The sequence below is a fragment of the Caretta caretta genome, chromosome 6 (assembly GCF_965140235.1).
Source record: "Caretta caretta isolate rCarCar2 chromosome 6, rCarCar1.hap1, whole genome shotgun sequence".
NCBI classification, from domain to species: Eukaryota; Metazoa; Chordata; order Testudines; family Cheloniidae; genus Caretta; species Caretta caretta.
In genome coordinates, this window is record NC_134211.1 from 110,970,935 (window position 1) to 110,984,105 (window position 13,171).

Below are 13,171 nucleotides of genomic sequence, written 5' to 3' on the forward strand. Positions count from 1 at the left end.
GAGCATAGGCGCCCCGATCCAGCTCCAAAGGGAGCAGTATTCCTACAGGCATAACCTACCCTGCGTACTCTGAAGTAACATTGGGCCCTGGTGTCTGTTGTTTACAGCCCTGCATGGAAAGAAGACATAAATGTGTCGTTGTGAAAACACAGCCATGATGTGATTCACAGCCGCACTAGCTCTTTGATGATATTTACATTAAGATTTATAGCCAGCACTTATTTTACTGTCCATCGCAGCTCCAGCTAGAGACAGACCCTGTGATCTCTGCCTGCTGACCTAATGTGTTTTGTGTGTCTTGCTTTCTCGGAAAAGCCAAAATATGCAGGTGTTCAGATGGCTATATCCAAGGTGCGTAAACCCCAGACTTCGCGGAATGCAGTTCCGGTCATCCAGATTGTGCTAATGGATGATAAGACAGGGTCACAGACAGGGACTAATGCTGAACAGTTGGCTGAGGACATCATGCGTGACATAACAGTGCACGGTAACTGGTCCCATTCACCTATGGAAGATTCTTTCTCATTCACCAATGATGCTTTCTAGGCGGTTAATAGGAATCACAGAAAATTAAGTGGCAGTTTATTTAACAAAGTATGTATTGAAAACTCCTGGTTGCTTGTACATAGCTTGTCCATCCTTAGAGATTTTTAAGGCTCAGCTTTACAAAGCCCTGGCTGGGATGATTTAGTTGGTGTTGGTCCTGCTTTGAGCAGGGGATTGGATTAGATGACCACCTGAGGTCTCTTCCACCCCTAGTATTCTATGATAGCACTTTGCTGTGTCTATCCTCCAAGGACCATAGCAACGTAGTTCCAGTGGTGTAGCTATGCTGGCATAACCCTGTAGTATAAATGCAGCCTACAGTGATGGAAGGGGGTTTCTGTCGCCGTTAAGAACTTCGCCTCCCTGACCAACGGCAGCTGCAATGGCAGAATCATTCTTCTGTCAGCCTAGCTGCATCTACACCAGCGGAGAGGTCAGCATAGCTACAGTGCTCTGCGGTCTGGATTTTTCATACCCCGGAGCACCATGCCAACGTACATTTTAAGTGTAGATCAGCACTTTCAGCTTCTAAGCATTTTCCGGCCCCTCTGAATTAATCAGTGCGAGTCCAGCACAACTCTTGCAAATCTATCCTCCCCCACTCCCTAAGGACTTGGCTACACACAAGTTCAGTGTTAACTGGTACAGCTTTGTATGTGGACACTTAAAACTGGTTATATCGGTTTAGTTTGTCCTTGTGAATTTACAGCAGTGTCCACATATAGAGCTGTACCGGTTTAACTAAATGAGTATAAAATCACACCTTTGGTCATCTTTAGTCTTGTCTACACCCAAAAGTTGTACCAGTATAGTGGTACAGTTAAAGTGATACAACCCCCAGTGTGGAAGCAATTATATTGGTATAAAGGTGTTTATATTTGTGCCGTTTATTTCCATATGGGAAGAGGACTGAAGTTATACCGGTACACGGCATTTTTACATCAGTATAACTATGTCCATCCTAGGGACTTTACAGGTATAATTATTTTGGTAAACAATCCCTTCCCTAACCAAAATAACTATGCCAGTACCAAAGCTGTCCATGGACCAGCCTTTCTGTGTAGGCCAGGATTAATTCTGCAGGAAGAAAGAAACTGCCACTTGCATGTTGCCTATCGGATGCCAGTAGCTCAGTGGTTTGAGCATTGGCTTGCTAAACCCAGGGTTCTGCGTTCAATCCTTGAGGGGGCTGTTTAGGGATCTGTGGCAAAAATTGGGGATTGGTCCTACTTTGAGCAGGGGGTTGGACTAGATGACCTCCTGAGGTCCCTTCTAACCCTGATATTCTATGATTCTAAGGCTACTAACCTTAGAAAAATATCTACACAAATAGCCTCTTTTTTCCAGAAAGGAAAGGAATTGGGTGTCTGAACTTAGGGACTTTACCATTCTCCATACAACCTGTCCATTCTTGTCTCCACCTCCAAATAGAGGAACAAGCAAAAGGAACAGAGTTTTCACATAAAGTTTTTCACTCTTGCAAAATGCATTTCCCATATGTGGGCTCCTGATATCCCCCAAGAATAGCACTGTTGATTGGCCAGACTAGTGGATTAATTGAACCTTTTCACTGATCCCATAAAAGGGACCACACTATCTGCCTAGTTCACTTTTTCTGGAGGATAGCTCTGATCCAAACCTTCCTGCATAGAATATGAGACACTCATGCTAGAGCTGTGCAGAACATTCAAATAAAACCTGGACTCTCAGAAAGGCTCATGAGCCTGGAACTTGGGCAAGACTCTTGGGTGTCCATCATTTGATTTATGATAGATCCAAATCAGTCCCCCAGAGCTGAGTTCCCTCTGAAATGTGTCCCGTTCTTGATGTAGAGCCTGATTCAAATAGTGTGACTCAAGCCCATCTCTAGCGGGAACCAGGGCCAACATTTTCAAAATGAGGAGCCTAAAGTTAGACTCTTGAATCCACATCTAGGGCTTGTCTGCACTGCAAATGTTTTGCCAGCATCGTTATACCAGTATAGCTAACCCAGCAGAGCTCCCTAGTGGAGATGCACTGTAAGCTGACAGGAGGAATTCTGCCGGCACAGTTAAAACACCTCCCTGAGCAACACGAGCTAAACAGAGGGAAGCACTCTTCTATCAGTATAGTCATGTCTACACCCGGGATCTTTTCTGGCATACCTATGTTGTCTACGCGGTATGTTTTTTTTCATAGTATGCTGGCAAAACTTTGTAGTGGATAGCCTCTAACATGTAAGTAAATGACTTGATTTTCAAAAGAGCCGAATACCTTGAAGTCAGTGAGGGCTGTTGGCTGTTCAGCACTTTGGAAAAGCTTGGCACCCATGAAAGGTGGAGGTCTTGACCAAGTCTCACTTGGACTGATTTTTTAACCTGAATTGCCAAGTAAGTGACGCTAGTGTGCGTGAGAACCCGTGCTAACCAGAACTGAAGGGCTGCGTCTCCCAAACCCCTGTAAACGGAAACTACTGATGGCACACAGCCCCAAGACCTGCTATTTAGCCTGACCCATGTTTGCGGAAATGCTAATGCCACAGTGAGTTGCAGAGAGTATTTTTCTAGGCACCCTGCTTTTTATGTACATACCAGTTCAGTACAGGGATTGCAAGTCAGGGGAGAAGGGGGGAGGGTGTTGTATTATATAACCCTGTACTGAAAAATCCTCTTACCTACTTTGCAGGTGACTCCTTTGGCATTGTGACGGATACAGTGCAAGTAGCCACTGGCAGTAATTCTAATGGAGAAGGAGGCACCATTGCTGGGACGGTTATTGGTCTACTCCTTGGGGTGCTGTTGCTCGGCATAATGCTGTTTCTCCACTGGAAGGGGATGATAAGGTAGGCACGGGGGCTTTCACACCCATTCGATTGTTAACCACCGAAGAGTTTTGTTTAACAGCTGAGACTAAGAAAATGAACTCCGAGGTCTTCCGTCGTTCACTGATTCATGAAACAAAGAATCCAGGGATTGGCCCAGACCCTACCCACCATTAAAGCAACTTTATGTTACTCCACCAGTGTCAAGCTGTGCTAGCATTGGCAGAGCCGGCCTCCCAAATATCCTCGCATCCTGGGGAGGTCCTAAGGTGACAAAGAACTGCCAGAGCAGCGTCTACGTCACGCCCTGTCCCTGCAGCCCGGTCGTGGCTGGGCATCCTGGCATTGCAACAGTCCTTGGCTGTGTGTGTTGTGGGAAGCTGGAATAAATGAGGGCAGCCTTGAGGCTGCTCTGACTTGTACCCAGGGACTGGTAGGTGCATAGTGGCCCCAGGATCAGGGAAGTTCTTTGGTGGCTTCAAGGCGCATTAGTGCCCCCTCCAGCTGCAGCCCACGAACCAATAGCTGTCGCGCTGTTCTCCGGTTTGAGTTCAATGTGGTTCAATTTTGTAACTTAATGGAAATTCCCTGTCGCTTTGCAGTCCCGCAACTGCATGCAGAACTGACATTGCCTGGTGGGGCCCATTTGGCCATATTAATGCATCGAAACAATTCTAAACACTTGTTCTGCAACTTTGTGTCCCTGAGAGCAAATTGCCTGACGGAGAGAGCCCGCGGCAGCCCGTTGGACCATATCACTTTATTTATTAATTGTCACGCAGCCTGCGCTCAGGCGTCAAAAACGGAGACTAGGCCAGGGCAGGGCTCGGCCTTGCATTCCTTCTGCGCCCCAAATTCCCACGGAGGCCAAAGGAACCCGGTCTACAGGTCTGGGCCCTCACTTTTTTTGGGTGGCTGCAGATCTGGGGCCTGTTGAAGTACCTTGGGGCTTGTCTGACTGTTCCATTGGCCAGCACGCAATTTAAATCACTTGTGTTTGTTAAATGTTTCAGACTTCTTGCGAAACAAGCAGATTCAAGCAGTAAAGATTACATCTCTGAAATGTTAGCTCTGTGTGTGTGTGTGTGTGCGTGCACTGGGAGGATGTATAGCTATCAGGGAATAGCTGTACTGGGAGGTGGCTGGATCGGATGCATTTGACACAATAGGTGAGATGAGAAGAAGGAAAAAAGGGGGAATTCAGAAGGAAAAGGGGAGAAAACTGGGGGTGGCCGGGGAAGGGCCCATCACAAGATTTCAGTGTAATCAGATGGGCTTTATGAGCCTATTCTGCAGGTGTTTGTCCCATATGTCAGATTACCACAGCAAAGGATCACAAAACAGCCCGGTCTCTGCTTAAAAAGCTTTACCAGCAGAGCCATGTCAGGGGTGTGCTTTGCGGTTATGCTGATAAAATACCCAGTGTAGACACAGTTATACTGGTATAAGGTGCTTTATACCACTATAACTTGGGCCAGGTCTACCCTACAGACTCCTGGCAGCATTGCTCCCTGAGCCAGGGGGTGAAGAGATGTGATTTTTGACCAACAAAGCTGTGCCAGGAAAAGGCCATAGTGTAGACGCAGCTATGTTGGCAAAACTAGCTTGTTTCAGTCCGGCGGGGTAGTTTTACTTCACCAGTGCAACATACAGCTTTGCCAGCACAGCAGCATCCTCGCTAGGCATGATTTGCTGCTATAGCATACCAGGATTCCTATACCGGACCATGGAAATACCACTAGTCTGGGAAAGTACTTCTAAGTGCAGATATAGCTTTATTTTGCCTCGCCGAATTGGAATAAGCTATACCAGTATAGCTGCTTCCACACTAGGGGAGTGGTGTTGCTCTAACTATGATGGCATAGTTAAAGTGACAAAACTGTTACATGTAGCCAAGGCCAGATGTTCCAGATGAAATCCCATGTCCAGGCTGCTGTTGCATACCAAAGAGCTTTGTCACAGCTGGCTGGCTCCAGCGAGGGAGGAATCCAAGGCAGGCTGCTTCTGCTTTTGCCAATGCATTAGTGTTGCATTTTTCAACAACCAGTGCAGTTCTCAGGCATCATTTGTTTTTCTTGCCTCTCGACAAGCGCAGAGATGGTTAGTGTTTCCTAGCAAAAAATAGCAGATTTATTTCAGTTCTAAGTAAATCTTCAGCCCCCATAGTTGTTACTAGATTATTCATTTCCCAGTGACGTTCGTCTGGAGGCTGGGTAGTTGTTTGACATGCGTGCTCACTGCTTTGGGAGGAAAGTTTATGAAATAATGAAAGAGGGGGGGAACCCAAGACCAAAGCCTTTGGCTTGGCTCTCCCTGCCCAGCTGCAGGCTCTGAATTCCAGCGCTGGCACAAAAACCACTTCAGCACTCGGATCACTGCTGCTGGATACCAGTTTTTTCCTATAATGGAGGGTGCTCTAAATTAGAAAATGGGGAAATGATAGGGCCAGCCAGAATGTGTGAGAGCTTCAGAGCAACCTGAAGCTCTAAAGCAGAGGATGCCAATCATCCTAAGTGCTACTGAAACAGTCCTCCTTCAGAGAGCCTCGGTTTTAAAACTAAAGGAGTACTTGTGGCACCTTAGAGACTAACCAATTTATTTGAGCATGAGCTTTCGTGAGCTACAGCTCACTTCATCGGATGAAAACTGACTACAGCCACTTCCCTGAAGAGCAATCAATGTCCCTTTTTCAAGAGGGCTTGACACTTACCTGAAATATTCCCCCACCTCTAGCATGAAGGAAATCCATTTCACTAGGGGAGACTGGCTTGACAGTTGCCTTCAGTATTGGATGGATGCACATTTGGGAACCTAAAATGTCTTTCCTCTCAGATTACCATCCGTACACTTGGCAGGCCTGTGGAACAGAAAGAAGGACCAGGATGTTGTGGCAGGACCAAGTGACAAAGGGTTTGACAATCCCATATTTGACACGCCGACCAACAGAGCTGTAAGTGTCTTCACTTTCTCTTTTTCCACAGCTGGCTCAACGCGTAACCCTTTGCTCAGCCTTTGCATGTGGAATTGTCATTGCAGGCACTGGGCTGGTGGGGTGATTGGGTACTGGCTGGAATATCTGACCTGGGTGGTGTCTGCTCGATGGAATGTCGAGTCTCTGGGACTCTGCAGACTACAGCAGGGATAAGTCCTATGTACACAGTGGAGATTCCTCGTTAGCTCCAGTGGAAATGCTGTGTGCACTTGGAGTGAGTGGAAGCCCTTGGGCTCTCCCTCGATGCTGCAGATGTGCTATACAGCTGGTGACTGTGCTGGCCATTGTTTGTGGCCAGACGCTTTTTACAATGTGGGTCGCTAGAAGCTCTCCAGTTTTACACACCCATCACGGCTGAGGCTTTCAAAGGAGTGGTAGGTAAGGTCTATGTCCCGAGTGCATTGCAAGCGGCTTGGATGTGTGGAACATTTGAGGGAGGCCAAATCTGAGGAACATTCTGAGCTGGCAGCTGTAGCTAGGAGCCAGAGCACTAAGTACAAAATGTAGCAGAGGTGTTTCATTTTCTGGAGACGTTACTGGCAAAAATGAGTTGTGCTGTTTCTGAATCCATAGTGCCTTCGACTGACATGTTTCTTCCACGCCCTCCCCACACTCCTCCCCTTCATAGCTCTGTAACTAAAAAAACAAATTACCCCATCTAATGTAATTGGGGTGTGACAAGAGTGAGCAGCAGGAGAAGAGAATTGCTCTGGGAGGAAGGACACTTGCCCCAGAAAGAGCCGGGCAGAGCTCAGGCCAGCCTGCGTTGCGGGGGGCTTGGGCTAGCCACACTCGGGGCGGGGGCCCTCAGATGAGCAGCTCGGGCCAGCCCAGGGGTGAGGGTGGGGCCTCAGGCTAGCCCTATGTGGTGTCCCATTTTCCCTTTGGGAAATGTGGTCACCCTAGGGATGGGCTAAAAGCTTATCAGGTTCCACAGAAGGTTTTTCCTTTCTCTGGATGAGACCATCCACCATTACATTAGATGGGGTCACTTTGTTTTGTAGTTCCAGAGATAGGAGCCTCATGCTTCATGGCAGAAGCCAGCCCCAGCTGGATGGTCTAAGGAGGAACATCCTCTGTGGGCAGCTCAGTCCAGAATGGTCAACTGAGGGGTTTCGGCTGCTGGTCACTGCTGGAAACAAGATACTGAGCTAGACGGCTGGCTGGTCTGAGCCGGTCTGGCCATTTCCATGTGAAGTATGCAGCTTGCTGAACGGTAGTGCTCAGTTCCACAATGTCACATCAGATTCACTTCATCTTACAAGCGCCTGAGCTCGGCTTTTTTTTCACCCCTCTCCTTAAACATTTTGTCTCTTTCTGTTGTAGGAGTCACATGGTGCATGCTCCAGAGAGGAGGCCCTGAAGGAGATGGCTAGTAAAGAGAGTGGGATTTATTTTGTTAACCCATTATATGATGAAACTGAACTCATTGCTTAATAGCAGAGTCTTGAGCGGTCCTAGCCAAATGTGAGGTTGGAATATAATTTCATTCAGGCTAATATTTTACCCACTGTACAGTAATAGTTATCCCAGGATAACCCTCTATGGGGACATTTTTATTTTGCAGTAAAAGTGGCTTTTATTTGGTTATTCTAAATCTCTTCCCAAGTGTTATAAGTTAAAGCAGAAAAAGCCACCCTTATACCGGAATAAGTGTGTCCACATGCAGGGATTATACACCGGTATACTATACCTCTTTAAATTCGCACCTTAGTTTATACCAAAAAACCTCTACCACGTAGACAAGGCCTAACTAAAATCCCCCTGCATCAGCATCTGTGTATGATTTCTTCAGTTCCTGTCCTAAACTGTTATTTTGTGTTGCTGCTAGAGCTGCTGAGTTCTTCCACCCCCAAGGTGGCTGCATTTCAGTGGTGGGTGAATTGATATAATTTGCATATCAGTTTTCCTTGTCACTGACAGGAGCTGTATTCACTCATTTGTTAGCTGAAGTTCCCAATGCCTTAACAGAATAAACAGTGTTCATACAGTTCATGTCATTTGTGTGCAATCGTTGTTTTTTTCCCCCTTTAAAGATATTCAATTAAATAACAATACTTTATCCCTATTTTATCCAAGAAGCTGAGGCATAGAGAGATCAAAGGCTTGATCCCTGCAAGATGCTGAGCTCTCTGGCCTAGATCCAGCACTTTTCACATGAAATCAGCCAGTGATTTGTGTGTGTGGAGAGAAACAGGCATGGCAGCAAAATATTTCAGAGTCCTTGTTTGTTTCCCTGATCACTGAGAATATCTGAATGCAGATTTCTCCCCCGCCCTCCACCCCCCGCCAGCCCATTTCACAAGATGGAATCCTAAGCAAGTATTTATCTTCCTCTGTCATTTATTGAAATGGCTGCACTGCTCCGATTTCTCCTGCGATCCCATTCAAGTTTGATATTTGTTATGAGAACTTAAAAGAGCCACCTTGGAATTTTTCATGTTGCTTCCTGAGGTCAGAGAGCAAATATTTTAGCAGGAAAACAAAAGCGGGGACCCATCATTTTTTACATTCCTGACATTCCAATGTGCCACTTTACGATGTCCACACTAGTTCCATTGAGAAGTCCAGCATGAGATGTTTAAATGGCTTTATTTTCTGCATCAGAGACAAGGTGGGTGAGGGCCTATCTTTTACTGGACCAACTTCTGTTGGTGAGAGAGACAAGCCTTTGAGCCACACAGAGCGCTTCTTTGAGTCTGGGGAAAGTATTAATAGTGTCACAGCTAAATACAAGATCAAACAGCTGTTTTAGCATAGCTAGAACATATGCTAAGGAACCTTTATGCTAAACTATCTTTTCCATCTTGTGTTCAGCTGTAGCACTCCTTCCCAGTCCTGAAGAAGCAGGTCTCATTCACCAACAGAAGTTGGTCCAATAAAGGATATGACCTCACCCACCTTGTCGCTCTAATATCCTGGGAACGGCACCAATATTCCTTTCTGCATGACATTCTGGGGACTAGTTAAGTGCTCAATTAAGAGTGGGACTAAGAGGCACAACCTTTCCACAGCTCCTTAGTACGTGGCATCAGGAACAGTATGGTAAGTATGTAGCCTCATTGATTTTAAGGCCAGAAGGGACCATTATGATCATCTAGTCTAACCTCCTGCATAACACAGGCCAGAGAACTTTCAGCATGGACGTTTACTTATTTATCACTGGATTTTTATAGCTGGTACCTCTCAAATACCCTACGCACCCCAAAAATTCATGCAGCAATCCTCCTCACGTGTTGGGAATTCATTATAGAATAACTTATCAATGGGCAGATCTTGGATTCTGAATGTGTGGAGATGCGTGAAAATGTATGCAAATTTGCAATCTCCTGGGTTGTCAATAGGGCAGGTACGGTAGGGAAGTAGCTCTGTTTAGTTTATTATTTTTTGTTTTAGTCTTTAGATGGCCTAAGCTTTTTTCAAAGGCTTTGGAACTTGGTTTTATGTCTATCACAGGTTCTGACAAAATGTGACAGCTCATAGATAGTGTTTAAAGACATTACATGTCTGTCTCTAGGATAATGACCCACTGGAACTATTCTGACAAAGTTTCCTTTGCAGACAGATTAAATGTATTTTACAGGGGTCCCAAACATTTCCCAGTGCTGATTGGTTCACTTGCCTAACCATTGGCATGAATGGGGCAGAAAAATAGATTCAAACGTCAACCTCCAAAAGGCAAAAGTTTTGCAACAGCCAATTGATTCTGTTGCTGTTTTGGTAGCGAGGTTGGGCAAAGACATTATGGAGCAGACACTTGACTAATTTGTCATTCTGGGCTACCAGCCCCAACTGCTCGTGAATGGACCAGGGGCCAGAAACAAGGAGAGGGCCTCAAATAACAGCCCTCTACAACACACAGCATCTCTCCTGGTCCAAATGGAGACAGGCCCTGAGCAGTCAGATGGAAGAGTAGAAACCAGACAGCACAGCTAGGAAAACTGAAGTCAAAAATGGGAAGCTAATATGTGCTACCAACAAACTCCTTTTCCCTCATGGAGCCTCCTATGGGAGCCACTCATAGCAAAGACAGCAGCAGCATGGGAGCGGAGCTCAGTAACACCATGGGTCTGGAGTGGGAAAAGTAGGGGGGAGGTTTGAGGCCAAGGGATGAATTATCCCAGCGGCTTCTACAGTTCCCTTATTATCTGTATTACGGTAGCACCAAGAGGCCTTTACCAAGACCACAATCCCATTATGCTAGGTGCTGTATAAACCTACAATAACAAGATCCTGCCCTGCAATGGATACAATCTAAACAGACAGAAAGGTGGAGGAATGGAGTATAGTGAGCCCCATTCTGCAGGGACAGAGAGATGACGAAGCCTGGATCAGAGCTTGTGAACTGAACTCAGAGCCCTGATTTCTAGTCTACTGCCTCACACCGCAGCTCCTCCTTTCTGTAGCCCCCCTGAGGTGTCACCTCTTGGGCCCCACTACCTTGAAGGCTCTTTTAAGTGCAAAGCCTTGTGCCAATGTGTGTGCTGGGCCCAGGGATTGCTGTTGCCTTCAAAGCTGCCTTGCCTCACGTTGTGAGGATTGGTTAATGTTGGAATAACACACTGTAAAAATACACAGCTGCTATAAGTGCTTCATAACGTTGGTACCTGTTGCATCCTCTCTCAGAGACCACACCCTGCTAGGACCAGGGGCAATCACGCATATACTTCAACACAACAGCCAACAACCTACCTGACAGTCCTTGAGATGGGGGCATGTATCTGACATGAACTGGGTGATGACCGCCGGCTCCATTTCATAACAGATACCTACCATCCTTTATGTGGTAGCAGCTTTGGCTCACTGTTGGGACAGGCTAGGTTGTACCCACAAGCTAGAAGGGGAAGACTCCATAGCCCATTTCCCAGCCACCAATGAGCTCCTATTTGTCCCTATAGGGTATGTCTACACTCAATAAAAAAACCCCTGCTGGCTTGTGCCAACTGACTTGGGCTCGCAGGGCTCAGGTTAAGGGGCTTTTTAATTGGGGTGTAGACATTCGGGCAGGAGCTGCAATCCAAGCTCAGAGAGCCTCGCAACTCAGAGGGGCCTAGAGCCCAGGCTCCAGCTCTAGCATGAATGTCTACACTGCAGTTAAACAGCCCCTTATCCTGAGCCCCAGTCAGCTGGCATGGGCCAACTGCAGGTGTCTAATTGCAATGTAGACCCACCCTGAAAGACCAAGATGACGGAGCATGTAAAAGCCCAAACTGCCTAACTATCTACATGGAAAATTGAGCATGGGGTACCAGCCTTGGGACTCATGGGTGCTGGGGGTCTAGGCCTGGCTGTTTCTGGGACAAGTCACTTTCTCTCCCTGCCTAATTCAGATGGTAAGTGGTGCAGAGCAGAGACTGCCTGGGACCGGGTGGTTGGTTGTCCTTTGTTGATTTCAACTGAAAACGAATCACATTTAAAAACAATTCCAACTTTGCTTGTTTTAGTGACAAACGAGGAGCTGAAGTGTTAAAAACAATAGAGCGGAATGCTTCAAATGTGCTGGGGGCCCTGGCAGAACTACGTGCTGTGAGAATAAAACTGACAAGCCAATGAACCCTCCTGGGTACTGAAAAGAAAGGAGACTGGGACGGGAGGGGTGATGGAGGGGAAGAGACAACCACTGAACACTGCCAAGCCTCAGCCTCTTCCCTGCACAGAGGTGGGGGCAGCGAGGCCATCGATCTTACAGACTGGTTGTTGTTGCCAGTGCTGCACTTCCCATAATGTTAGATGCCATGGTAACAGGATGATGTCACTTGCCAAGCTATTCATCTACGAGCGCAGAATTTCACAGTCACACTGGCCTCCTGCATCAGTCAGCACTAGCTCATTGGAGGAGAGTGCGCAGTACAGCACCCCTCATACAACATGCTCCCACACAGCTGTGTGCTGCAGAATTCAACTGCCAAAAGCAAGGACACCCGCCACAAACACACCCACGCTAGGAGAGGAGGGATGGCCAAGGGGTTAGAGTGCTAGCCGGGGACTTGAGACACCTGGGTTCAATTCACTGCTCTGCCACGGGCTCCCTGTGTGACCTTGGGCAAATCACTGAAGGCCAAAGGTACGGAGGCATTGCTTCACTGAGTGTTACCTCCTAGGCGCCCTGTTGCCCAGTGGAACCCCCCAGCCCTCGGTTGGGTGCCCAGCCTCCCCATACAATGCATGGGCAGATTAAGGGATCCTCAGAGGCCGGGAGGGAACTAGCCATCTGTGAACTGCAGCGTGTGGCTGGTGGGCCTGAGTTGGGCACCTTCTGCCTCTTGGGAACGTCAGCCTTGACCCTCCTCCTGCAGTTAGTGGTCTAAACCAGGCCAGCCAACTCAGTAGCCCACACCCTGGAGTGGATGCAGCAACAAAGAGAACCATAGCCTGGTGGATCAGGCCCTTGGAACCTCAAGTTCAAAATCCTGTTTTGGCTGAGTCAGACCAGGGACTTGAACCTACATCCCAGGGGAGTGCCCTAACCGCTGGGGAATAACATAGATTCATAGATATTTAGGTCAGAAGGGACCATTATGATTATCTAGTCTGACCTCCTGCACAACGCAGGCCACACAATTTCACCCACCACTCCTACAAAAAAAACCTCACACCTATATCTGTGCTATTGAAGTCCTCAAATCGTAGTTTAAAGACTTCAAGGAGCAGAGAATCCTCCAGCAAGTGACCTGTGCCACATGCTACAGAGGAAGGCGAAAAACCTCCAGGGCCTCTTCCAATCTGCCCTGGAGGAAAATTCCTTCCCGACCCCAAATATGGCGATCAGCTAAACCCTGAGCATATGGGCAAGATTCATCAGCCAGATACATCAGGCTGCAGCTCCATAAATA

General features: G+C 47.2%; 1 protein-coding gene across 2 annotated transcripts in view; it reads left to right on the forward strand.

The window, feature by feature from the left end:
- AMN (amnion associated transmembrane protein) overlaps nt 1–8,333 on the forward strand; it is a 56,643-nt gene extending 48,310 nt beyond the window's left edge. For both annotated transcript variants that reach the window (XM_048855036.1, XM_048855037.1), the window contains 4 exons: nt 316–487; nt 3,211–3,367; nt 6,179–6,296; nt 7,665–8,333. In XM_048855036.1, the coding sequence (XP_048710993.1) occupies nt 316–487; nt 3,211–3,367; nt 6,179–6,296; nt 7,665–7,775 (558 nt within the window). In that variant the 3' untranslated portion in view covers nt 7,776–8,333. The remainder of the gene's footprint in view (nt 1–315; nt 488–3,210; nt 3,368–6,178; nt 6,297–7,664) is intronic.
- Nucleotides 8,334–13,171: the final 4,838 nt, after the last annotated feature.